The 27,962-nt window shown below is 42.0% G+C and overlaps 1 protein-coding gene across 1 annotated transcript in view; it reads left to right on the top strand.

Annotated features, from left to right (window-relative positions):
- Positions 1 to 814: 814 nt before the first annotated feature.
- wscd2 (WSC domain sialate O sulfotransferase 2) overlaps positions 815 to 27,962 on the top strand; it is a 44,535-nt gene continuing 17,387 nt past the window's right edge. Inside the window, exons 1-2 of the mRNA XM_085294363.1 lie at positions 815 to 1,379; positions 26,472 to 27,376. Of these exons, the coding sequence (XP_085150489.1) occupies positions 26,989 to 27,376 (388 nt within the window). The 5' untranslated portion in view covers positions 815 to 1,379; positions 26,472 to 26,988. The remainder of the gene's footprint in view (positions 1,380 to 26,471; positions 27,377 to 27,962) is intronic.

Here is a 27,962-nt window from a genome sequence, read left to right as displayed (position 1 = left end):
TAGGACTATGATCCTGTTTTAAAAGCTGTCCTGTTTTCATATTCAGCTTATCATTTTTTTTTTTTTTTTCACATAGTGTGGCGTTTGCTTCTACATTTTTCTGGCATTAGTTGAATCAATTTTTATCCCATGCTGCTGGCTCCAAAACATGACCAACTTTCCTTGTGCTTAGCAGCTGACGCTGTGCTCTTTTCATTAAAATCTACATCCTACTCACAGCCAAAATTCAGTTTTATCTTCATCAGTTAACAGGATTTTTTCTTCTTCTTAAAATGCATAAGACTTTTTTTTAGCCTGGATAACTCCTCCATAAAGGTCTTATTGTGCAGACGTGGCTGCACAGTTGCCTTACTTGCCACCCTGATTCCTTGGTGTTCATACCTCAACATAACCTCAAAGGTTCATGCTATTTCTTGAGCTGAGGAAACATCTACCTGAAATCGTTTGTGTTTTGTGAGCATTTTGAGCGTCTAACAAACTGCTCAGGCTGCTAGGCAACATGTTGGAAGTTTATCAAGCTTTGGAAAGTGTTTGCTTTCCAAAACTTTGCTTTTCCAAGTTATGAAAATGTGCAAAGCAAAACAAAACGAGGCCTTATAATTGCCTTTTGGAGAATCCTAAATAAGGATACCCAAACTTTTGGACGGTCGATCCATCGCAGAACATATAACCCACGCAGACCGCTTGCATGTGCAAACACTGCACCCCGTCCTGAATGAAAATCGCATTTTTTATCAGCTTATCCGCAGGGGAGCGCATCGTCGCCGCGCTGAGTGGTCACCTGTGTGGCCCGGAAAGCTTGAGCGTCGGGAGGAGTGCGGGGACTGCTGCGCCTCTGTGTGCTCTGCTGTGTCTCTTTAAGTACAGCAGGCAGTGCTGTTGGTCCGCGTGGGAGTGCAGGGCACACGGTGCGGCGGCACTGCCTCTTCGCCGCGTCAAACAGCCCTCTTCTAATCGGACGGGCGACAGAAATGACAAGTCGACGCACCGCATGCGTTCGCTGTTTGACCCAAACAGATGACTGGAGCCACCGGGGCGAAGACCGGACTGTTTCAGAGGGGCTCGTCCATTGGTGAGGCCATTAACATTACTCCCTCTTTCTCCTCGGACTGAGAGCTGGAAGCGCGTAGCGGTTCATCTGCACTACAGCAGATTATTGAGCAGCACAGAGAGACTGTACGGGCTAATGGGATTGACAAACTAACATTAGCGCTACAGGGCTTTTCTGAGAGTATGGTGCTCTTCATTTTTGGCCGAGTTATCGTGGATATGAATCATGTCTGAGCCCGAGGGGTGACCATCCTGAGCTGAGTTGCGTCCTGTGAACTGCAACAACACCAAAGCTTGTGTTGAGAGCCTTATTCTGACTCATGTTCAAGGTAAGGACTACTCACACACACACACACACACACACACACACACACACACACACACACACACAGAGGACACATATATATGTTTTTTCCCCTTTTCACTGCAGCAGCTCGAAATATGTCCTGCAAAAGCAGCGCTTGCTTGCTTGCTTAGTGTTGGTGTTGCAGGAGTCCTGATGTTCTCGCAGTGCAGCTGCTCTGGAATAGTGATTCAGACCAAAAACCACAGCTCAGAAATGGTTTTTGCAGAATTTGACTGTCACTTGTTGAAAAGACTGGCCATATGTTTTGCTTATACTGAACCGCCGGTACTAAAAATATCCATTTGAACTAGATTTTCGAAGCTATTCTGCTCTTAACATAGTTGCAGACTAACCCAGTGCGGAAGTGAATGTTTTATATTTTTAATGCAACGTATTCTGCTGTCTCCTCAGAGCAGTGGTCGCTAAAAATGCGTCAGTCTAACCAGGTGCCCGTCTGGTGGCCACAGTCAGAACCCCTTCAGCATTTGTGTGAAGATCCTGGCGTTTCATTAAAGCCCACCTGCTATTTTTTTTTTTGAAGAGCTGCAAACTGAGACTCTGAAAAGAGGCCTGTATTCATAGCCTTTTTTAAATTTGGTTTGGGAAACCATTTTAGTATTTTCAAGGATGTTTGTCTCTGTACCTGAGGTTATGTGGTTCTCTTAAAGTGCTTCTCTCAAGTGTTTTGCAGTGTACTGAATATTTTTTAGGTTTACCTCGGCTTGAAAAGATTTCCACTGTCTTTTATAAAGTGTACAAGTGAGATTTTGCATCAAGAAACAATAAAATAATACAGTGTAAATGTGTAATTTATATTTAATCATTCATCCTCAGCATTACCAGAATATTATGCACATTGAGCGACCTCCAGTAACCCTTCTTGTTTCTGATGACCTTGGTGTTCACTGTATTGAGAAACTGCTCATTGTGGAGCGTGGAGGTGGGAGAAGAAGAGCGTAGTGGCTGTTAAGATGGATCACAATGCTCAAAAATCAATTGATGAATGGGACTAATTGGTCATGCTGGTGTTTCAGCACTTGTCATGGCAATAAATAAAAAGCATAGAGCCTGATAGACCGCTTGTTATGGCACTCAGTTCATAGCTCCTGAATCTAGTCCAAGCTGAATTGATCAATAGTGTGAACATCACTGTAAAATATTACCTAACCGTTTTCGATTTCACTTTATTTGAGCGGAAACCACTGGAAATCTGCGTTTCTGCTTCATTTGAATATTGTTGTGGTTTCATTTGTGCCAGGCAGGAACCTGCTGATGCTCGTTTAAAAATAAAATCGCATAGATTTTATTGTTGCTAACATTAGCTGTGCTCTCCCACAAGCTCAGTCCTCCCTCAGGCAGAAGTGAACAGACGTCAGGGAAACATGCTGATGGCTGAAATTCATATTTGTGCAGAAGTCAATAGATTCTGCTGCCGATGCAGTGAATCATCAGGGTCAAAGTCACCGCATTTTGTATCTCCAGGATCCTCTTGGTGACCATGAAGATGAAATCCTGAAAGAAAAAATGTTTTCTTTTTAACTTGATGCTGAATGTGAATGATTTTCACACACAGGATTAACTGTGAGAAACCTGAATGTGCTTACATATGAAGTCCTTTGGGTGACTGGCGGCAGAGGGAGAAGGCTTTGAATTCCTCCAGCGCTTATTCCATGGATCGCATCCAGTGGACGCAAGCTTTGAAGATCGCCAGAGGAATCACAGTTTGCGTGGTTGTGAAAGCCATTACAGTGACGTGAGGGTGGTGCAGCACCACTAGACTGGATGGTGCGCTCCTTCCTGATATATTACCGTCAAGAAAGGATGTCAAGATCCTCATTACAGCGTCTACAAAAATAGCTTAGCATTAAATACTTGGCTGGTTTTCGACTGTTTATAGTGTCTGACGTTCAAACACACAGTAGTAGTTTCACAGTGAGTGGCATGGATGTGAATACCAAACACAACTAGCGCTGTCCCTTCATGTTTGTCAGTAACTGATTTTTTTCAGTTTCCTTGAAGAAAGAGTTGATTTTAGAAAGAGGATAATCTTTAAAACTGTGTTACGGCTGCACAGGCCGAAGGAGTGGGTCACCCTCGCCGTGTGCACATTTCAGCCAGATTTTCAGCTTATACCAGGATTATTCACAACGGCAGACTTCCTCTGTGAGACGTAGCCAGATAATGACAGCCTAGACAGGTGGTGAGGAAATACTGCGAGGCAGACATCAGACAAAGCTGGGAAACCCCGAAAGACTAATCTGTAAGTCAAGTGTGGGGGATTTTGTCCAAAGATATTAAATTTGCAGATGCACTTATCAGGCTCAAATAAACTGAGGAAGAAGAAGACAAGCAACCTCGATGTTAAAAAGGAAACATCTAGACGATATAGTCTACCACCTTCAAGTCGATCTGTTTTGTCTCTGTTCTGATGATCAGGTGAAAAAACCTTTCACAGTGCTCGCAGTCAGTTTGCAGTGAGTGAATATAATGTAAAAGCCAATTATATTTTTGAACTCAGAGACCTGCTGTTCAGGCTTTTCTCTCAGACAGACACAGGCACCCTACTGAGGACATGTTTAATCCAACCGAGGCTAATATGAGGCCTCTGTTTGTATCTGTCTGAGTCACAGTGCAAGGTTATGTGCTTGCATGTCGTCGATCTCCTTACATCCTGGCAGACCGAGTGTGTTTTTAAACAGAGGCAAAGACATTCAGTAGGTAATTATTGCATACTTTTTATATCTTAATCAAGTGCACGGTGCATAATTATTCGAGCGCAGCTAAATATCAGTTGCTCTTTCAGTGTCATACAAACCTTTCTTTGGTTTCTGGAACACGAACCATATTTCATTTTTTTGCATGTTACTCTTAAGTTATTGTGGAAATTTAAAGTTCAAAGTTGAAATGCGACCGCCAACCTCTCGTGCAATCCAAAAGCAACACCTGCCGTCAAATTGCATTCACCCCGCGCTTAACCGTGCAATCAGGTCCTTTAGTTTTCTGAACACAGGGTGTATTTTCTCAGCAGATAATTGTAATTAAACAGATTTTTCTGTTGGCTACATAGATTGGTACTCACCCAATGTGGAAAACATGCTCTTCTCTTCTAAAGCTTTGTCCTTGAACTGGAACTATCAAAACATTTACTGTTGTGTCAGGGTCTCGAGCTCCTTGTTTGTTCTCTGTGCCATCAGGCTGCCTCGCAGTTCTCTGATTGCTAACGTCTAGTCAGACGGCGTGATGTTGTAGGTGTTTGAGAGGGAGGGTAAATAGAGTGTAAATTGGGTAAAATGGAAAAAGATAAGGAGCAGACGATAAGGAGAAAAAGGTGACTTTAAAAGACACATTTTCTGTGGTCTACAGCTGACCTTGAGACTCTGCCTGTCGGCGGGATTAGTACATCACTACTGTAATTGTTCACCTTGAGTAGCAGACCTCCTTGTTCTTTCTTCAACTCGATCCCTGCTTCACAAGAAGCCTTTTGTTGGTGTTAAACTGCTGGGCTCTGTGTTTTATACCTGCTGCCCCAACAGAAGTCCAATCTGGCAACAGGAGAGGCTTTAAATGGGGGAAAAAATGTAGTTTACTAACTCCGCTTTTAGGAACCGGAGACCAAGACTGTCTGACTGCATGCCTGCGTGCAAGTCTCTGGGTAATGTTCTTGACCTTAACCAAAAAGCTGCCTTTTATAGTCCTAAATGAGTTTTTCCACATAAAAGTTATTTATAGTCCGATTAAGGAAGCTGAGTAATGTGGGAGTTGCGATAACAAGACGTAATTTGTTTACAGTGTCGTTAAAGATATTGGCTACAAAGTATAATTTAATGACAGCAAAACACTGGGATTCTTTGATTAGTTTTATTAGGTCAATAAAGAAGATGTTCCTTCCATGTTCCAGCCCTGTGGTGCTCTCTCAGCATTGGGAACATAACTCCAAGCAGTGTTAGTCAGTCTGTAAAAACACATCCATCAACTTCCAGACTGCACCGTAAAGAATTAGACATGCTTTTGCTTTAAAGAGGATGTCAGAAGATTTTGATAAACCCTGTCCCAACAATACTGCAGCACAGCAGCAGGAGCCCCGGTGTGATAAAGAATCTGAAGGAGTGGAGCCCCCTCCAGGTCTGTCAACTTGTGCAGTCAGTGTCAGCGCTGGCTTCAGATCTCCTTTCAGCATGCTGCTCCCTAATTCGGCCGTCACACTTGCTAGAGAAATTTGTCAGGTTGCTGTAAAATGAACTACTTGGGCAAATCAAAATGTGCATCATTTTGTTCCTCCCCAAACCACTCATCTGCCCGTGAAATAACAGGATACTCGGGTTTTTAAATGGATAAACTACTTTCACTCATTTCCTGTTGGGAGTGTGTCATTAAAGGGTAAATACTTGCACTTTTTTTTTACCAAAGTTGTTTGCTCAGTAATTGCATTTCCTGGGATTTCATCTGAAAGATGTGCATCGGTAACCAAGCTGCGCCTATTTATACACGGCACGCCTAAAGTAGGGGCTTATTATTCTTACACTCAGCCTTACATGTTGTTCCATTAATTTCCAGCAGCAAGCAGGATAAGCGGCTAAGTCTATCCCCTTATCGGCTACTTTTCTGAATCTGGCAGTGAGCAGAGCGCGCACACATGAACTCCTCCTCTGTGCTAATGTTCTCCATCTGTCAGTAATGCTGCTCAGGTTGGATGAGATGTTGGGAGCTATCACACGCAGTGACTGCACCACGCCTGGTCAAGCACGAGCCCATCGCCACGCCATGTCAACCCTCATCACCTCCCCTCTCTCGGTGATGGTGCAGATGTTTCCCAGGTTGCTCGGGGGTGGTAGGATGACTCAGCTCGAGTTTTCACTCGGTGCCTCACCGACTCCCAGTTCAGCCCCTCTCCTCAGTCAACTGGCAACTTAAACGCGATCTGGCTGCACTCAGACTCGGCTCAAAACACATTATTTTCAGTGTCAGGCTCTCGACTCTAGTGGTTCCCGGCCTCTTGAAGAAATTACTTTATGCAGTTATTCTGTGTTATTTCGTTAAGAAAACACTTGCCCTCGTGAATCCACACAAAACATCCTGGAATTGTTCAAGAAGCTCTCCTTTCATACTGTGACACTTCAGCTATTTATCCACAACTTTCAGCTGTTTATTTAGACTTCTCTGCTTGCATGCTAAGTAGTTTGCAGCATATGGGAATTCTGTTGTGTCATCTGAACAATTACTACTTAAATATGCTACAGATCAGGCTCTAATCAGTTCCTGCAGTCTCTTGTTTATTTGTTTTTGACCTAACACAGTATGAATGCATTATCACGTCTATTCTTTTAGAGATATCATCTCCACAACATTTCCCACATGCAGAGCAGTAAATGCAGAAACCATGAGAAGTAACCCAGCCTGGAAATGACTGCTCGAATGTTCAGCACTCTCCTGGATTAACTACAGGGCCTTTTAGAGGGGCTAATCGCTCTCTGTTTATTCCAGACCTTAAATAATTCATAATCCAAAGTACTCCATGATAAATCTTCGCCTCTGTGTTTTTTGTGTTTGTTTTGTTTTTGCTGTGTTCACAGCTTAGTCCGCAGACTTCAGTGGGTTTATTTCTTCTAATGCACAGTCCCTTAGGGAGGTGGAGATAAAAACCAAAGCTCTTTGCACCACAAGAAGAAGAAGGAAGTGAGTAAATGTGTATTTGGGGCCCAGGTGAACGGAGAATTTAAATAAATGCAACTGCATGTTTGAAATGTGAGAATTTCCTTGGGAAAATTACTGAGCACCTCACTGTCGTCACGCAGTTGCTTCATAGACTTCCGTTTCTGTATCTCACATACTCAGTTGTAAACACAGGCAGCTCTCTTCTCTCTTCCTTTGCTTTAGAGATGTTGTTCCATGTTGCATCAGAGCAACAGTGAAGCACTACTCTATGTGCACATCATATTTTATTCATACAGGCTGCAGCACTGAGGCACGCTCCTTTCTGCGAGCCCAAAGCAAGCAGCTGTCAGAAATCCCCAGATACTGTAGCCATTTCTACGTCTACTGTAGCATAAGCCATTGGGAAAAACAAGAATCTCTAAGATATACTGGTCAGAGTGAAATTCATGAGACAGCGGGAGAAGATGGGTCTGACGAGCCCCTACCAACCTCATTTTAAATGAACCTGCTTCTGTTTCAACCCTCGAAGCAGAAGGGCTGTGTGCATGGGAGATACCAGCTTCTATCTTTTTTATTAGTCTCAAACAACACTTACATAACAATGCAATAGGAAACCACTGCCCTGAAATGCTCTGTCACTTTCAATAATACACAGTGCATCTTGTTATCAGAACAATACAACCCTGCACCACTGCGTCAGCATTAGGGCTGAACGATTATGGAAAATAATCTAATTGCGATTTTTTGCCCCAATATTGCGATTGCGATGCGATTATTTTTTAAGGTATTTGTCTTCTGTATTATTAAACAAAGACAAGCAATACATCATATAGTATGGCCAATACTATATTACATTAATTTTAAACTGTTCTTTCCTGGAAGACAGACCTCTGTTATGATGACATGAGGTGATGCATGAATTGATGACTGACATTTTTATTTAACCTCTTCAATCACAACAGTATATTTGAACATACACAATAGTTTATTTTTAGCTTACAAACATCTGAGCATAAAGTGCTGACAAGGAACCCTGGTGTAAACATTAAAATGAAAGTCAGTACAATGTGCAGATTGCAGAAATATACATAAACAAAATCAGTGGCTTTACCACACTCAGTTTTTCGACATCTGTGAACTACTAGACAGTCATTCAATTAAAAAATAATATTAAATAAATAAAACTAATAAATAAAAAATACACACATCTTACTGATCTCTGCAGTCAGTAACATTACACATAAAGTGCAAACATAATAGCAATTGTATAAACACACACACAAACACGCCTTTAAAATTTAAAGGCGTGAAATTGGACGGTCTAGTTCTGATTAGCGTCACCGCTGTCTCGGTGGAGTTTAATAAACTCGGCCGTCTGCTTCTTGCTATCTAAAATATAACCAGACACTGGTGTAAATTCTCGACTGTCTCATACTTCTGTTTAATAAGTTTTCTGTTTGACGTTTAGTCAGCTGTGTGAAAACCAAGGAGGAACCCACCCGGGGGATTAATAAAGTTTTATTTTATCTAATCTAATAACTTTAATCTCAGCCAAACCGATTTACTCACGAACAAACAAAACACTGAAAAAAGCCCAACAATAACATTTTTAGGTTGTCTAAGTGACTTATATATTACGTTTAACCCGAGCAGCGAAACTCCGCGGTGATCTGAAAATGATGTGCCGGGAGTTGTGCCGTTCTCGGCCGCATCAGTAACCCTCGAGCTCCCGGCTAGCTGTCGAGCTGGTGGGTAGCAGACGCCTCTGAAAACGTCGAAGCACTTTTGCAAATATGGGATATCTTGATAAACCGAGCAGATATTTGATGTTTACACAACTACTTTCTCGCCTGAAAATATGTTAAAAGTTTATTTTGTGACCCAGAAAGATTAGTATGAGTAATTTTAAAACTTAGTAGCGGCCGCCATTGCTGGAAACTGGAGTTTGGCTGGGCCGCGCTATGAATTCTGGGATATGGTAGTAATTTGGACAGCCTTCGGCGCGTCGCTGTGACGTAATCGGTCTACAAATGCGGCCTCAGGAGGATGCAGCCCATGAATTGTATAATATAATCGCAGTATAATCGCAGCCTTTGCGGTTAGAAAATTGCACCTGATCATGTCGCGATATTATCGCAAATGCGATATATCGTTCAGCCCTAGTCAGCATTTCTCAAACTTCCAAAGGTGCCATACAAGCGTCCTTTTATTTTTTCCTCTGTTTGTCCAGTATTATCATGCATAACTTGCTTACTTTGAATCTATTTATTTGAAACACATACATCTTTTATCATTATATTTTGGTTTTTTATAAACATTTTTTTCCATATTTTTGTTTGAGGGATATGTGAAGATTCATAATTACAGTATCCACAGGAAGTGGTCTTCTTTTTATTTCCCAGGCCACTCCTTTCCGGCCAAACAGTGTTTGGCATTTTGTCAGTATGCAGCAAAACCAAGATATCTGCAGATTTAAGTCAGATGGATTCTTTTTCAGCTTTACTTAGTTTGGTTTCCATTGTGTTAGTTTCTGTTTCTGTTATTTAGAAACCAGGAGACCTGATTTTGACTTGGTTTGTTTTCAATTTTGCACTTTGTACTTATTTATTTTCTTCTGGTTTTCTAAAGACAAATCCCGTTATTGCATTACATATATTCTTTGGGTTAATGCTGAAGTAAGATGTGAAAACTCAAAGTGGGACAAAGCATCAACAACGCTTTTTCTTGCCAAAAATCAGTTTTGCAAGCATGCAAAACAAATTCCTGCATAATTTATTTTTGGTTCCTTGGAGTTATTTCTCGTGGCTTATACCAGATATGCACCGTAGAAGAATCACCGTATTTTGATTATCGTGAGCAGATTATTGTGAAAGCATTGTTTTGTGACTTACATTAACATTCTTAGCTGAAGCAAAGATTTATAATTGGAAATATAAAAATATGCGTGTTGGGGAGACAGCAGACTCTTAAATCCCTGCTGCCAATTTAGCAAAACGAATAAACCTCAACTCCTGTGAACCTGACCTCAACCTAAATCTTCACATAATTACCAAGTTGTCACCTTAAAATTTAAATAATTTATGTTATGGTAATTTTGTTGCACATCACAATAGTGTGGCACAACACTGCATTACCACACACAGACACAGACATGCACACACAAAGTTTAAGCTTTCTCTTTCTCTTCCTTTTCTTCAAAGGATTTGATTTTCAAAACAAAGCAGAATTTAGAGAAGGCAGATAGTCCTTGTCCTAAATTCTGTTCGATATTCTGCCAAATTACATTAAAGAAAAAGAAACTAATGAAAAGTTCTTAAGTAAAGGAAGTGCATATCTTAACATACTCCTACACAAAACCCACTTAGTTCCCCCCAGTCTTAAAATACGTGTGAATTTGACATGCACATTATCGCTGTGGTTATTATCAGTGTTCAGTCATGGGAATATTGAACTGACGGGACCAACAGCGAGGACATCAGAACATCAGCAACTTATCAACAACACCATCATTTGAATAAAAATAGAACGTAAAAGCAGCGAGGCCTCTAACAATCTTCATATCTAATTGGAAAAGATATGTTGACAGTAGGCCTCTGGTGCTGCTCGACCTTTTGCACGGAGATTTGCGCGATGCTGATGAGGCGCGCGGTTCACTACACATTTTGCGAGGCGTGCTTACAGAGCATCCTATTATATGTACGCTCTTCATGTTCCTCCAATGAATGCATCCAGACCACTGCCCTGCGTAATTGTTCACACCGAACAGCTCATCAAAAACTGCTAAACAGCTTGTGTACAACAGCGCTCCACGACAGATGAGCAGACTGTTGTCATGCTATCCTTTCATTATCTTTTTTGTAAAGTAAAATAAAGTCAGTCGGTACGAGGCTGCTGTTATGTTCAGTGCAGATAAGTTGCTGTTTTGACACTCCACCAGTATGGGTGTCAGTTACTTGAGATTCTGCTGTGGGTTGTTTGTGTAGGTGGTAAATGCAATATAGACTTCTGCAATACTAGCGGCAGGAGAACATTTCTCCAGTGAAGTGAGAAAATAATTTTCAGTCATGATTCAAAACATATGCTTTGGCTGCATAAGCTTCTGCTCTGCTGGGGCGGCGGTCTGTGCAAACACTGTAAATTGAAAACATTGATGTTTTTTTCGTGGTTTATTTCAACATATATAACTACTCAACTGTCACTGCAATCTCATAAGGAACTTAGCTCAAGATGTTTGCTGTTTAACTTTTTAGAATTGCAAAACGGATCATTTCATCTGCTTTCTGGGAAAACGTATGCTTTTATGTAGTGGACTCCAGCTGAGTGCTTACAAAAGATTTTGAGGTACGTTTTGCATTTATTTGCTTCTCCTCCGCCATATATTTCCCAGAAAATGTCACACTTTTTACTTTACTAACTGGCACCTATTTAGGTTCAGATTTCATAGATAAAGTATATTATTAACAAATGCAATATAATGTATTTCTGCAGACACTGCAGATTAGCTTCTACATTAATCAGATGGAAGGGTGAAATGTAGCAAATAACAATGCAATAATATCACATTCATCATATATAATTTGTGTAATGATACTTGGAGAAATAGGAATGAGGGATGTTTTACATGCATTGAAATGTTAGGCAACAGACATGCTGGTGTAGTTTTTGCTCGCGCCGAAGAGAATGAGAATTTTCTTTAAATCTAAAAAGCACATAAAGTGACAGAATGAAGTGGAAAAATACCACATACCCGAGTCTTTTACAGAATCCTGTTGTTTGTTGAGCTTCATGCTGAGACAGCAGCTTGTAGTTTCAAGATTTTATATCTGCTGAAGTCATCCCAGCATGTGGTGCCATGGACAGGATCACCTTTTATAGTCCACACAGCTTGCTGAGTAACCTCTTTAATCATGTTGGGAGTGTTCCAGACATATGTAGTACTCAAACGTCAAAGTCTTAATTTATTTAAAAAAAAAAATCTAATCAATAAATTTGAAATGATTTCTTTAGGTGACAACAGTTTCAGCTGCGTAGGGTTTAGACCACTGTGATTCCTCACAGGAACCAGAAAAGACTTCAGAATACAGGAAGTGAGATTTTGTTAATACCTATGGCGTAAAAACAAAAGTGTCTTCAGAGCGTTTGAAACCCACGTTAATGATTGTTTCGTTTAACGAGTATTTCCTGTCTGCTCTATTGTTCATTGTATTTGCGTAACAATAACAACAGTGTTCCTTTCATTTTCCCCTTGCTGTGGGAGGTGAGAGTGAAGAGCTGCAGAACAACAGTGCTGGAGGATCCAGCTCTTTGCTTAAAGACACTTCAGCAGAGTGGCTGCTCGTTGACATGGGAGCTTGAATGCGTGTCATACAGTGGAGGGTCTGTCTCCCCTCCTGCTGCACCACCAAGCACTCGACTGTTTTTCTGTTCTTACTCTGCCTAGCGGTCCAGAAGGAGCTGTGTGATACACAAGGACAGTTGTGTCAACATCTTCCTCAGGGAATAAGTTAAGCCGTACTCCATGAGTACGAGAGGATGCAGTTCGGATCATTACAAACGAAAGATGCTTCCTTTTGGTGTTTTTAGCACGAAAAGCGGTCAAACCTCTGATCTGCAGTAGTGATTCTGCTAAAAAAAAAAATAGAATTATGCATATTTGCACTTGTAAAGGGATAATTCAGCTTTTTTTCCTCATCTGTCAAATCTCTTTCATTTTTTTGTGGTCACTCGTGGGCAATAACATGTAAAAACATCTCCTGGCCAACCCAAGCCGGCACGGAAAACACGATGGCGAGCATATGCTTAGATGCACACGAGCTTAGATAACCACAAGCTTGCGTTGGCAGTTGTTTTATTCTGTCCGCTTGGTGAATGCAAATCCAATAGTCACTGTTCTTCCAGCTCTGTTTTTGGTAGTCCATTTATATGCTATAACTAATTGCTGCCAAAAACATGTGGGACTGAGGATCCAGAGCTCTCATCTCTTCTGAAACCCCGCATTTTATACACCCTCCACTCTTTCTGACCTCCTCCCAATGACTTATGTAGAGGTCTTTTTTTGCGAGATACAACTAAACTGCTAAGCCGATTCTAAGTAAGTCCCCTTTGTTGTTTCTACATTAAGTGGTCTTTAAATCAGAGATGAGCTCTAGCACTGCCGTTTCACTCAGCAAGAGGGAATAGCAGAAAACCGAATTGTGTTTGATCAACTGTCTTGGCAAAGACGGTGGATTATGTGCATCATGGACGAGTGCAGTGCTAACACTAACACAACATTTTATTTTGATAAATAAGTAACGAAGGCCTCTAAACCTTTTATGTTAGAACTCAGTGGACCACATAAACCCCACTTTGACCTTAAGTGGGCCGAACCAGTAAAACCCACATTTCTGTCAGTGTGTCACATGTTTAATTACATATTTAATCCCATTTAATATAAGACAAAGAAGAATAAAAAATAAAATAAAAAATGGTTATGTAGTAAATGCAGCACAAATAAATAAATTTGTAAAATTACAGAAAAAGTTCTGGCAGCTCATTGCCCAGAAAATCTCCTTTTTTCCCCTTTGTGGGCCCACTTTATTTCTATAATTTCTATGGTAGATAGTGAAAATAACAGGAACTTTCATGCTTTTTAATTGTAATTGTTTAGCAGGAAATGATGCCCTTCATCACATTTTCCAAAGGTTACCAGTGGGCCGGATTGGGTCTTTGCCAGGCTTATTCTGGTCCCCTGGCCTTGTTTTTCCACACTCCTGAGTGATGCTAGTGTTGTTGTCTGGCACTAAGCAGAGAATACAATTTAGCAGATTATTTATGCTCATTTCCCCTCAAAGTATAATTTTCCCAAACAAAAAAGAATTAAAGCTTTGAGCAGAGATGACGTGGTCCTCACTCTTTTATCCATATCGATGGCGCATTTCATGCTTTCAAGTGGAAGTCGGAATCTTGATTAAGGACATCAACAGTATAGCCATGTGTCCTGGAATCTAACTGGCTGTTGCGTAAACTTGTTACTTATCACTTCCTGTGCCCACTAGGCGGCATTACTGAGCATTCAGTAGTTACACTGTATGTCTTGCTGTATGTCATGTGTTGATCCCACAGTGGAAATCTAATGTGCAACAAATTTCATTCATGTAGGCCAGAGTATGTGCCGAGGGTGCTGAGATCCTTAAAATATTGAATCCTTATTTGTGATGCGCGTGCAAAACCCGTGAGTTTTCAAACATGTTTAGGCCCTCAAAAAAGTGATTTATTGTCATAAATAATAACAATAAATGGAGCAGATCCAATAAGTGGAGCAGAGCTTCAGCCATGCTAATATGTTTCCCACAAACAATGATGGTAACAGTGGGCACTAAATGAAGAGTACTCAAAAATCCAGCTCACAAATAGTAAACAGCTTCCCATAAATATTAATATGTTTGATAATGAGTGATACCAAATACAGATCAGGCAAATGCACGTTCATGAGTGCTGCAGCACTGCACTTTTCTAAAGTCTAAGCTCTTGCCTTGTTCTCTCTTAATAAATGACTACATTTTCTCTAGTGAATGAGTCTTGTGCTTTTAGATTAATTGTTGACTGTTGAAACTTTCCATTTTTCCACACGACTTTTCCCCTCCTTACCTCCAACACTCCTCCTCCTCCTCCTCTTCTTCCTCCTCACCAACTAAACATTTACTGAAAACCCTCCGCAATCCCCTCCTTAAGCGTATTGAAGCAGAGAGCGCTGAGATTCACAGCAGAGCTGAGCTTTGAGAATTCACTTTTAATTAAAGCAGAGATCCTGTGTGCTTAGAGAAGGTGCGAGAAGAGAAGTGGGGCAAAAAAAACAAAAAACCAAGCTCTTTTCCTTTTTTGAGAAAAAGCTGCAGATACCCTGTAAGGTCCTGAATGAGGAGCTTTGTTAAGGTTGGATAGTGGAAGACATCATTTGATCTCCCATTGACAGCGCCTTCCCGCTGCAGAATAATTACTTCTTTTATGAAGCCATTAAAGAGAACCAATTCAAGTGATTGTTTCTCAAATGCCCGTCTATGTGGCCAACTGGGATCTGGGTGCTGCAGCTAGCGAGGGTGAGTCAGAAAGTCACACAGCAGGCATCTGGGATGTTTATCTCTGTTAGGAGCTTGCTGACACATTAATACCAGAACTGTCATTCGGTTGGCATCAAAAACATTTCCAGCTGTTCTCTCCCGAAATAGAGTCAAACAACTTACTTTTTCTTATTTCATTATTTTCTCCATTCTTTTAAATATACAGAAAATTTTGTGCTAATCCGGATTTTGGCTTTTTGCTCGTTCCTAATTGAACTCTGCTGCTTCGTGTCCGCAGTCACAATAGAGCTATTATTCTATCACTTCCACTTTGCTTTCACTGTATAAGTTGCTTATCACTCTGCTCTGGTGGAAATGTTCATGATCATCAGTGACTCTATTAAAGCTCTGCAGCTTAATGCTACTGTGGGCTAGTCAAAGGAGAGGATTACATTATTTTTAGACCCTTTAATTTACCTCTTCTTTTTCTGAGTAAAAGTCACCACTGAGCTTAATGGACCTGGAGTTTTATCAGGATTACAATGATGCCTTTTCCCTGCCATCCTGGGCTTAATTTTTAAGCTTTTGGGGGGATTGTTCTTAAAATGTTTTCCTCTCATTGGTGCATTCAGCTCTCTCCAATAACAAATGTAATGCTGTTCATAATTACCACTGGCTTTTGGGGGAGGTTAACTAACCGGGCCAGGTAACAACACGAAGGAATACAGCGACTGCTTGTTTCAACATTGGCAAAGAAAAAGAAATGTCACGTACATGTTGAAATATCAAGCAGACGCTCTTTTCCTGAATTGAATAATTAACTTCTCAGTGTTGTTTTGGGGAAGATGAATGATTGTTGTCGTAGTGTCTCTCCGTAAACTTATGCTGATAAACTAATAATTAAGCAGTTAGATGATTCATAGTGATGCAGTGGTCGGGACTGAGTTTTCTCCAGGGCAGGATGTGATTTGACAAAGGTCGTATTTTACAATTATTATCTCTGATGAGAAAAAAAAGATGTGAGTGTGTGTGTGTCGTGTTTGTTAGCAGGCTTACCGTTTCCTTTCTTTTCTTCAGTGCTAAGATTAGTGCCCCAAATGTTTACGTGCTTGCAGTTGTGGGTTTAAGATGTAGTGATATATATTCTGTACATTCAGGTGGCTAACTCTGATCCAAATCCACAATTTGGTTGGATTATGAATGGAAAAATGGTCAGGAGTTTCACTTTAAAAACTGCTGAAAATGGCACATTTTCACCAATTCTTTTAATACTAGTTAATACTAATGCATCGATTTTTTGCTGGGAATGTGCAGGACAATGTGCAGAAAATGCCTTCATACTTTTATATGTGTCAGAACACCAACAATACCTGTTGAATCAATAAAATTAATTTCACTATAGGACGTAAGCTTTAATGTTTCAGCGTTAGAATAAATATATTAACTCAAAATAAACTTATTTTACGCTTTCTGCAGCATTCCTGTCCTGCCTTCCTTCAACATGGTTGCTGTTATATTTTTTGTAGTCTTCGTAGATTCTTTTTACCATTTAGTAGGCGGCACTCATTTTGTGTGGAAGATGAGTCATATGAGGTGTGAAATACCCCTTTTTAAGCGAGCACACAGAAACAGTTGATAACCACAGATGTGACACTGGTTATTGCCAACTGGATTTTTTTTTTAAGCCAGCTAACCCTGAGAAAGCATGGCAGTGTTGAACTTCCGTCGTAATGTACCTCTCTGAATAAACAACATGCAGAAGCACAAGAGAAAGCACAAACCTCCCCCAAGGCAGCTCTCTGTCTGGGCAATATTTACATTTAAAGGACTTGCATTGTATTTTACATGTGTTCATTTTTTTATTTGTTCTCATTGAACTTACTTTAAGAGGTTTGTGGTGCAGTAAAAACAAGTGCACAGTGCAGGATTTTGTTAATTTGTCCTGTTCAAACCCATTTTCATGTACTTGAGATACTGAGTATAATTATTTTTTGTTTATGTGGCTATAGATATACATGTGTAGCCTTCATGTTTGGTAAAGGTTTTGGTCACGTTTATCTTGTTTTCCAAAGATATTATACTTATTCAGGAACTTTGTACATGTATTCATATATATTATAACAAAATCACAAGAAAGTAACATGATATTTAACATCCTCATGTATGATTCCCTACATGCCTGTGTATTGTCAATACAAACAGTGGCAGTAAGAAACAAAGGCTATCTAAAAAGCTCTGCAGAGCATTATCATCAGTTTGATGTTTTAAATCCATCCATCCATCCTCTTCCGCTTTATCCGGGGCCGAGTCGTGGGCCCTGAAGTTGGAACACACCCTCCGGTCCCCCTTCTTAAAAATGGGGACCACCACCCTGGTCTGCCAGTCCACGTGTACTGCTCCTGATCTCCACGCAACATTGTAGAGGCGTGTCAGCCAGGACAGCCCTACAACGTCCAGAGCCTTCAGGAACTTGGGGCGGACCTCATCCACACCAGGGGCTCCCCGGTGCCTCTGTTTAACTGCCTCAGTGACCTCGCCCCCGGAAATTTGCTGGTCATCCCTCTCATTCCCAGCCTCTGCTTCCTCCTCGGAAGACGTGTCAGTGGGATTAAGGAAGTCCTCGAAGTATTCCTTCCACTGCTCGACAGTTTTCTCAGTCGAAGTGAGCAGCGCTCCGCCAGCACTATACACAGTGCAGGTAGAGCACCGCTTTCCTCTCCTGAGACGCCTGACGGTTTGCCAGAATCTCTTCGAGGCAGTCCAAAAGTCTTTTTCCATGGCCTCTCCGAACTCCTACCACACCCGAGTTTTTGCTTCTGCCCGAGCCGCATTCCACTTGGCCTGTCAGTACCTGTCAGCTCTTTCCGAAGTCCCACAGGCTAACCAAGCCCGATAAGCCCCCCTCACCTCTGGTGTCCACCATTTGGTTCGGGGTTACCACCACAACAGGCACCAACCATCTTGCAGCCGCAGCTCAATACAGCAGCGTCACACACCATTACTACGCGTTTAGGTGCACCGGGTCTGTCCAGCATCCTCCCCCGCCACCTGATCCAACTCACAACCAGGTGGTGATCAGTTGACAGCTCAGCCCCTCTCTTTACCCGAGTGTCCAGAACATATGGTCGCACGTCTGGTGATATGATTACAAAATCGATCATCGACCTGCGGCCTAGAGCGTCCTGGTGCCACGTGCACTTATGGACACTCTTATGTTCGAACAAGGTGTTTGTTATGGCCAAACTGTGATTTGCACAGAAGTCCAATAACAAAACACCGCTCAGGTTCAGATCAGGGAGGCCGTTCCTCCTAATTATGCCCCTCCAGGTCTTGCTGTCGTTACCCACGTGAGCATTGAAGTCTCCCAGCAGGACAACAGAGTCTCCAGGTGGAGCACCTTCCAGCACCCCACCCAGGGACTCTAAGAAGGCTGGGTACTCTGAACCAGCACTCGGCGCATAAGCGCAGGTGACAGTCAGGACCCGTTCCCCGAACCTAAGGCCCAGGGAACAAACCCTCTTGTCCACCGGGAAGAACCCCAACGTACAGGCAGCAAGCCGAGGGGATATTAGAATACCCACCCCAGCCCGCCGCCTCTCACCAGGGGCAACTCCTGACTGAGACAGAGTCCAGCCCCTCTCCAGGAGACTGGTTCCAGAGCCCAAGCCATGCGTAGAGGTGAGCCCGACTATATCTAGCCGGTACCTCTCAACGTCACGCACTAACTCAGGCTCCTTCCCCACCAGAGAGGTGACATTCCATGTCACAATTGCCAGTCTTGGTAGCCGGGAATCAGTCCGCCAGGGCCTCCACTCCTGGCCGCCGCCCGGCACACAATGCACCCGAACCCCTACGGCACCTCCTGCGGGTGGTGGGCCTGCGGGAGGATGGGCCCATGTCCCCTTTTCTGGCTGTGCCCGGCCGGGCCCCATGGACCAAGGCCCAAGACGCTCGCCCTCGGGCCTTGGGCCCAAGACGCTCGCCCTCGGGCCTTGGGCCCAAGACGCTCGCCCTCGGGCCTTGGGCCTGGCTCCAGGGCGGGGCATAAGGGTCTTCTGAATCACTGTTTGTCTGGTCCCTCACCCAGGACCTATTTGCCATGGGAGACCCTACCAAGGGGCAAAAGCCCCCAGACAACATAGCCCCTGGGATCCCTGGGAAACACAAACCCCTCCACCACGATAAGGTAGCGCTTCACGGAGTTTTAAATCCTATATGGTGCTATTCCATATGTTGACAATATTTGTAAATATTTGACAAATAAATCATTGAGTTGACCTTGAACTTTGGTGGATGAAAGCCAAATATTTGTGGATTATTAATCTGCTATCATCATTTATTTACACACATGCTGATTATGTCAGCCTGAAATATGCTCTCAATAATAAAAATGGTAGTGCTGGTCCTCTTGTAAACTTTGTATCCTCTTAAAACTTGGCTAACATATGCGTCGTGTCATCATTATTTCTGTCACGTAAACCTCTGCTGAACCTTACGGTCTGTGTTTACATTCATACACTGATCGGCTGCACATCATGGAACTTCTATAACTCAGAGCTTCAGAGCTTTTATCACAATGTTTAAGTTACATGTTACAGCGTGTCCGAAGGTTTGTTGCTCAAACCTAAAATGAAGTTAAACAGATAATTCTGAAAAAGTCTAAACACACGAAATCTAACAGCTTACATTATTCGCTTTTAAGCACGCCATCATCCCAAGTCAGTTTTAACACACTTTTAATCACACGTACTCAAATTCTGTCATACTTTTATCAGATAGTTCACATTTTTAAAAATATCCAGACATACAGAGGTTCTAGACAGACGAGCCAATAATAAACAGCATGCATTACAAGGCAGCGCTGATAGTGGAGCATTATATTTAGAAACTTTATCACAGGATATGTTAAGTGATACTTTGAGGTGTCAGGAGCCTGCTGGATGTGATGGTTCCTAGTTATGTTGTTGGATTTGGGAGAAAGTTTAAAATTGAACCATTCGTAATAAAATGTTTGTGAGCAGAGTGCTTTACTTCATGGGATTTGTCGCCGTGCGGTGATTCTTGCATCTTTGCTGATGAGTTTCCTTGTGAGTGGCCACCACTAATGAAGTGTATTGGGCATTAAGCCAATCACTAATGTGAACACACAGTGAGATAAACACAGTTTTAATTAAAATGGCTTACAACAAGATGGGAAGCCAAAACTGTAGCACATACCACAGCAGCTTTTGCCAAACGCTAAAGGAAGAAAACTGCTTTGGCAGTATAATCCTGTTGTTACTCGACACAGTCATGTTCACACTCCAGTTTTCAGGGGTCATGCGCTCCTAAGAGTTGCCATCTGTGCTGAGCGAGCCACTTGAATCTCTTCTGCAGATCAGCAAAACTTTGGCAGTGGTTTATTTGAGCTTTCTCAGTTTTTACATGAGATGGATCTTTTTCTAGACTGCAGATGTCTTCCATAAAGTTTTCATTGAAAAACACCTAAAACCAATGTTGAAATAAACACATTTACACACTTTATGCTAAAGAGGAGCTCTCAATAACTCCTCTGCTTTGACATTTCATTCAGACCTGCAATAAGGCAACTTTGCAGCCGGATGAATGAGGAATCTGCGTGTAAAAACAAACATGCTTAGTAATGTCACCGGGGGAGGAATGCGATCTTTAGTTTGATGTGATTTGACAGTCATAGCTAATGTGCACTGGCAGGCCAAACACACCAGGAGAGCGGAAGGACGGGCCCCAGGGTGAGGGGAGGGTCAGGGCTGCTGCCGCTATCATTGTTAACCCCCTCTGCTGCTAAAGGAAAGAAGACGTCCCACAGAACGGCTCTTTTACAGGATGGGACTCGAAGTTGTACAAACAGGGACAAAGAGGGCATTAGAAGAAACCTCAAATGATTTCCCCTCCCAGTAATGCTGGCACCAGAGTCCTGATAACCTTTTCTTCCTGCCACTGTTGATATTGCTAGTTTCCATCACAGCAGTGTGTGTTTCCCTCGTGTGCAAACGCATTGTTAATGACTGTCCTTGCTTTTTATTTCCCCCCACTGCGGACTAAACACAACCTCGCTTTACCAAACACTTGTTTTCCGGTATTTTTCCCATTTAAAAACTGTGGGAGGATATCATAGCTGATTCCGTACAGCTGATTTGCACTTCACGAACTGGTGAAAAGAACGAAAGCAAAGAAAATTGGCGACCTGGAAAGGATCTGCAGAGTCATGTAACATAACTGGATGTTTTTTCTGCCTCTGTCATGACTAAATATAACACGTCTAAAAACCAAATCTACTAAAGATCACATCTTGTTGGGTGTGAAATAACTTTTCTCTTCCTGTCCTGAATCAGAACCGTTATGCAAAATCAAGTATTGCATAACCACTCTAATAGAGCCTTTTTCCTGCTGGTGTCATCTCTGTCGCAGCATGGTTGTTTTTACGAGTCTTTAACTGCATAAAGTATTCTAACAATGTGGAGAGGCGGTTGCTCAGCTTATGGTCAGTTTAGCATGTGGGCGGTGTTTTGTTTATAGCTGTGAATGTGCATTTATTCAGTACATTTTACAGCAATAAAGTGTTTATGGACAATATTTGAATCTTTCATTGGGAACATGAAAATTGATGCTGAGCTGAGAGGATGAAAAGACTCTCAAACCCGATCTGTGCACTTCAGGTGATCAGCATCAACATTTAACAACCTGCAAACAAAGGCAGAGTAGAGCACAGATATTTTATTGCTGATTTCTTCCCATCGCTCCTTGTTTGAAGCCACCACTTGTCCGTGCTAGTTGACAGTTGTCTGTTTCTTGACTGTAGAGGTGAAACACTCATTCCTCTCCTTGCCCAACGAGTCCCATAGGAAGAATATTTATGGATTGACTTGTGGCGGCGTTTGCCTGCACCAAAAGCAAAGCTGGCCGTCCGCCTGCTTGCCAAAGATTAACTTTGACGTTTCCGTCCTGAAATCCTCTCTGATTAAATATTTGCTGGCTCATTTAATATGAATGTGAATTAATGGTCAGTCAGTGAGTTTGTGCCCACTCCACTGGAGTAATATCGGTGATCTGGCAAAAAAAAAAGACCTCCACAGCTCCTCCTGTCTCTTTTCTGTCTGCATTTCCTTTTTCTTCGTGTGTCTGTTTTATTCAATTCTGTTCTCCTATTTTCTCCCAGAAGAAAGGATGCGATTAACCAGAGGTGTGGACTCGAGTCACATGACTTGGACTCGAGTCAGACTCGAGTCATTAATTTTATGACTTTAGACTTGACTTGAAAAAATGTTCTAAGACTTGTGACTTGACTTGGACTTTTACACCAATGACTTGGGACTTGAATTGGACTTGAACCGGTTTACTTGAAAAGACTTGATATTTTACCCCAAATATAAAATTTAGCATGCATATTATATAGAGATTGAAAATGTGACGTCATTCAGAACCGCAAAGGATTCTGGGAACTCGTGGCAAGCGGTACTAGCGCACGCAGGCTTTCAATTAAAATCAGTTATACAGCGATAAAAAGAAACACAAAAATGTCAAGAAGCTGTTGTATTATTAACTGCAATAGCCGGTCGCATGACAGCCACGGGAAGCCGACGGGTAAAGAGATCGGTTGTTATCGGATTACGTCGTTGAAGAGAAATTGTTCATGTTTCCGAAGTAACAAAGACGCGACGGATGGCCTGGATTGCAGCCATTCAAAGATCAAATATAACGTCCCAGAACACTCCAGCTCACATGTTAGTCTGCTCCAAGCATTTACACGAAGGTCAGTGTTTTGTAGTAGTTAATACGTCATTTTCATAACATAATTGGTGATATAGGTTACAAGCAAGTCTGGCGCTGAACAGAAATTGTCGCACTATGCTCCTTTATTTATTGTGCATAAATAGTGAATTGTCCTGACACAATATTGCGTTTCGCTTCTGTTATTATGGTACATTGACAAAAACATATACTTTTATTCACAGGATAAAACAGGTTTTTTGTATCACTAATTGCCCAGTACGATTACAGCATACAGTATTATTGTCACTGCTACATTTCTGTGATGGGTACCAGAAATTATTTCCACTACTAATTAATTACCGTTGAGCTCAAAGGTCCTATTAATAAACGGTTAAGGAATGTGTATTTATGACGACGATTTGTGAGACTGGTAAACTTATGATACGTACGATGGTCTTTCGTTCTACACGGTGCATTTCAAGGTCCTGTACCCATCCGTCGGTAAACTGTACCTGGGCTTGTTGCAGTGACCTGAAGTTACTAAACTTCATGAGTGTATGCACTCACTCCAAGAACCGTATGATTATAAATATGCATATAAATATGCTACGATGAGATAGCTGACTTCATCTAACTAGCAAATGTTGTCCAGGCTACGTTGGTGATACAGTTTTTTTTAATGTGTATGATATTTTTGTCATGCGATTTTAAAGCTGGTCCTACAACCACATCCAAGAATAACATGCAGCTTATCTCAGAACTGTCGGTGAAAATTATTCTTGGAGCTAAGTTTAATTGAGCTGCATTTTAAAGAGGTGCAATTTCACAATTTGTGTATATTTTCTAAGTTCACTATTTTGTCATGTGTTGAGAAAAACACAGATTTAAAAATTACATGGTCTAATATTTACATTTAGCATAACTGCAACATTATTTTTTCGTTTGTTTTTTTTAAAGACTCGAAAGGACTTGAAATTCAAAGTTTCAGACTTGTGACTTGACTCGGACTTTTACACCAGTGACTTGAGACTCGACTCTGACTTGCCTGACATTACTTGAGACTTGACTTGAGACTTGAGGATAAAGACTTGAGACTTACTTGAGACTTGCAAAACAATGACTTGGTCCCACCTCTGCGATTAACTAAGCTGCAAAGTACGGTGGGATCATACTTGGGGTCAGGGAGGTTAGCCAGTGTTATTTGGTCAGTCAGACCTTCACTTTTGTCTGAAATATCTCAGCAAATATTTATAATCTGACTCATTTTGTAAAGATTTTGCATCTAAATAGTGATCCTCTGACTTTTCCTGTGAAAAATTGAATATTTTACCATAAAAAAATCCACACAGACATATATTATATTAACATTAACTTGTGCTGGAACTGGCAGAGTTAGAGGCACAGTAAAGTGTGTACTTGCCTGTTTTTTAAACATGGGACTCATGTACCTGCAGCATGCATCCACACTTTTGTTACTGCAAATTAACCACAAGTAGAGCTCAGTTTCACTTTGGTAACTGGGGAGGGGGGACCATGAATTATTAACAGCAGTAATTATCCTTTGTGTGTGGTCCTGTCGTGTTCATGAGAGGGAGAGTGATTAGATGTCACACGTGTCCGTTTGATCTCATAAATCCATTTATTATACGATTCAGTAGAGAACGCTGATTTTAAGCTGTGGCAAACGTAACAGCCCCACTCAAAACCCCCGTGGCCTTCAAGCAGCCTGATCTCAGGAAGGACCGGTGCAAATTATTAGACTTGTGTTTTTGTCTTCGGTGAGGTAGGGGTCGTAAGCATGATGTAATACGCAGTTTGATTTTCAACCGCATAACCCTGGCTTCGACATGATTCAGCGTCTCCTGGGCAAACAGTTTTCGGTTTGAAACAAACACCAGCTTGTTTAGCAGTCGCCGAGTCGTCCAGGAATATCTTTTCTCCATCGACCGGGAGCGAAACACTGACGCAGGAATGATAAATTATTGTGGCTACAATGTGGAGTTGGAGTGCAGGAGTCACTTTTCAACAGTCTTTATACAGCTGTTGAGGAATTATCTTACTGTGTAACTGCGTTATTGTGGAAAAGAGGTTGTTTCATGGGAATGAAAGGATGACATTTCAGGCACGTTTAAAGGAAGAGTTTATTATCGTACTTGTTTTCTTAGGGGATGGAAAAATTAACAGGCAGAAGCAGGCGTTTTTGTTTGTGTACAGATCAAACAATAAAGATGTTAATTAGGTTACAGACAAAGGAAATTAATGCATTTCCCCCAAATGTCAAACAGTTACTTAAATCTCTTGTGAATTTGTTTGTTCATACTCAGCGACTTGGCGCCATCAGAGATTTACTTCTAAGATGTTATTTTTCGGACATTTTTTGAAGCTCCATTGTTTGTTTTTGTGTCCTCGTAAAGCTGACGTGAACATGGCTGCAACATCTCAGAACGTCTCGTGTTTTTATCTGTGGAAGAGAGATCTGATCCTAAAAATGAACAAAATACACAATAATCAAGATGCGGAGAGACATCGGTAATGGAAGCCATCCTTACATCCAGGCAAAGTTTTGAGAGACGTCAAACAGGATGAGGGCCGTCTTTGTGTCAGGCTGAAGCACATGAATGTAATCTTTTTCTCCTTGAGGGTCCCAGAGTCTTCATAGACTACCGAGGGGAAAAGAAGAAGGGGAAGTGGGGGGGACTGCGGTGCCATTTAGGTTTCAGGTGACAAGTCTTCTGCAGATTTGTCCTGAGGCAGACAGACAGAAAAGTCACATGGGTGAGTGTCCCCTCAAATGTTCTGGAAAATTCCCTGACCTTGAGGAGTGTTGCGTTACACCATCCGACTGTAGCCTCTGGGGCTCGTCCCAGAACAGAGACTCCTTTGAGAGAAGCTGCAGAGAGTTTGGAAAGTCGGGATACAGCCATCCCGAAACACACACAACCAAAATGGAGCAATCAGTAAATCTTGAACAGAATCATGAAAGCATGTGTTTTATGGATGACCACCCTTAATCTTCCAGATTTTTAACCTCTGCATTCTTTAAAAGATGCTTTTTGCTCTTTTTCTGTCATCTACACAAATGTCTTTAATTCCCACAAACTCCCACAGACAATAGATCTTAAAGAAAATGCTGCGGGGTAGAGCTTTGTTTTATTTTTTCCTGTCCTTTCTGCTTAGCTTAATTTATTAAAGATAATAAAGCACTCTGAGGCTTGTAGAGTTAATTTTTTATGACTGTTTGGCGCAACGGTTAAAAACAGAGTCGTTTCCAAGATACGTAATTGCTTTGAATCCTGTTATTTAATTTTCTGTGCTTGTCTTTGTTCCATCTGGTATTTCTGTTTGCTGTGAGTTTGACAGAAGAATGAAGATCGCTTGCATTGCATAACAAAGTTGAACTGCATGGACCAACAGTATTGTAAAGGAAATGCTTTAGTGTTCGGCTTCTGTGTCTTTTCTCGGATTGATTTGTAGCTTTCCAAGACGTTTTAGATCTGCCTTCTTTATCCTTTTGTAACCTGCACATGTTTTTTCTTCCACTCCACATGTGATGAAACTGACTCAGGTGTATGTTTATTCTCCCTGTGTGTGTGTGTGTGTGTGTGTGTGTGTGTGTGTGTGTGTGTGTGTGTGTGTGTGTGTCTTCACTGCAGATGGTGAGGCACGCCCTTTCTCTCCCGGATCATCTCAGTGAATAGCCGGCCGCACAGAGCTGAAAGGATCTCAGCTCAGCTGATAAATAAAACCCTCTTCCCTCCGCACAGTGTGGGAGAAAGTGCCACTGCGGTGCTGGTGTGGCATCTTTGTAGGCTGATAACTGAAGTGAAAGCAGCGTTTGAGCGATCATCTTTCACCTGGACCCACTCACCTTTCAGGACGTGGCCCCAGAGCCGGCTGTCAGGGCAGGTCTGTCAGTGGGAGCAGAAAGAGATTCTCACAACCGGCAGAGCAGCACAGATGCAAGCAGCCTTCCTTACGAGACTGGAGATTTATCCACAAGGGAAAAGACATGTTATTTTTTGGGTGACCTTCATGCAGGTCTAAGACTTTTTCATTGACTTTTATCTTTGCTTTAGCTGGTGCCCAGTGGGGCTGTGTGTGGTGTTGACTCTTCATCTTTATGATTTTTCATCACTGGGCGAGTGTGTCTGAGTGGCTGGGAGAGCCAGCATGGCCAAGCCTCTGCTGAAGATACAGCGCTACTTCCGCAGGAAACCTGTGCGATTCTTCTCCCTCATCCTCCTCTACCTGACCGCCGGGAGCCTCGTTTTTTTGCACGCTGGCTTCGTCGGGGACAACGGTCCCGGAGCCCGAGGAGGCCGAGACTCTCTTATAGCTTCGGAGATGGGCAGCTGGGCTTCATCGGACACTCGGGGACTTGGCCTCATGAGTAGGGTGTTTAAGGAAAAACGGAGAAGTGGACGGAGGTTCGGTCCCCCTTGGATGAAGAAAACTAGACAGGAGGGCCTTGGGATGGTGGGCAGGGGGCGAGACTACACCAGCAACTGGAACCGCGCGCTGAAAGGACGCAATGCCAAAGACCTGGATGATGGAAGAGGTGGGTGAAAACCGCTGTTGCAGTTGTGCACTTTTTTTTAGCTGGGGAGTTTTCCAAATAAACCATCTGAGCCACAACCTTTAGTTTCTTTTACATCTCAAAGCAAGTTAGCAAATGTCTCTTTTAAGCAGTTTTAAACAATATGGTTCAGTGGTTAGTCCTGTCCAGGGTGAACGCCGAGTCATGCATTATGTCAGCTGGGAGAGGCTCCATTTGTCATATATGGTACGCTGTTATCGCACTTTTCATTTAACTGCTTCATTTTTAACTCTTTTCAATATGTTGCATGAGAAAAATGCTAAATTGGCAACATAGCAGCAGCAGTGGTGCAAATGCTGAACTTTTTATTGCAGGCCCATTCATAATGGAAGCTCACTGGCATACTCACAAGCTGCTTTTGTCCCACTTTGTGCTAAAATGAAAGAGATCCCAAAAATTACAAACTGCTGCATCTTAATGACTCGACGCTACTAGCTGTAATTGGTCATGTGGGAAATCTCCTCAGAGTGGAGTGAGATGATAATTATAATTATGTCTTTTCTCCGGAATAAATCCTTTAAGGATCTCCCCGTCTCTGTGCTTCAGC

Source organism: Mchenga conophoros, linkage group LG12, assembly GCF_057382185.1.
Source record: "Mchenga conophoros isolate Kocher_MC1m ecotype Shallow Benthic linkage group LG12, M_conophoros_male_GT1.1, whole genome shotgun sequence".
NCBI lineage: Eukaryota > Metazoa > Chordata > Actinopteri > Cichliformes > Cichlidae > Mchenga > Mchenga conophoros.
Note: the sequence above shows the minus strand (reverse complement) of the source record. Positions and strands in the feature narration are given on the sequence as shown.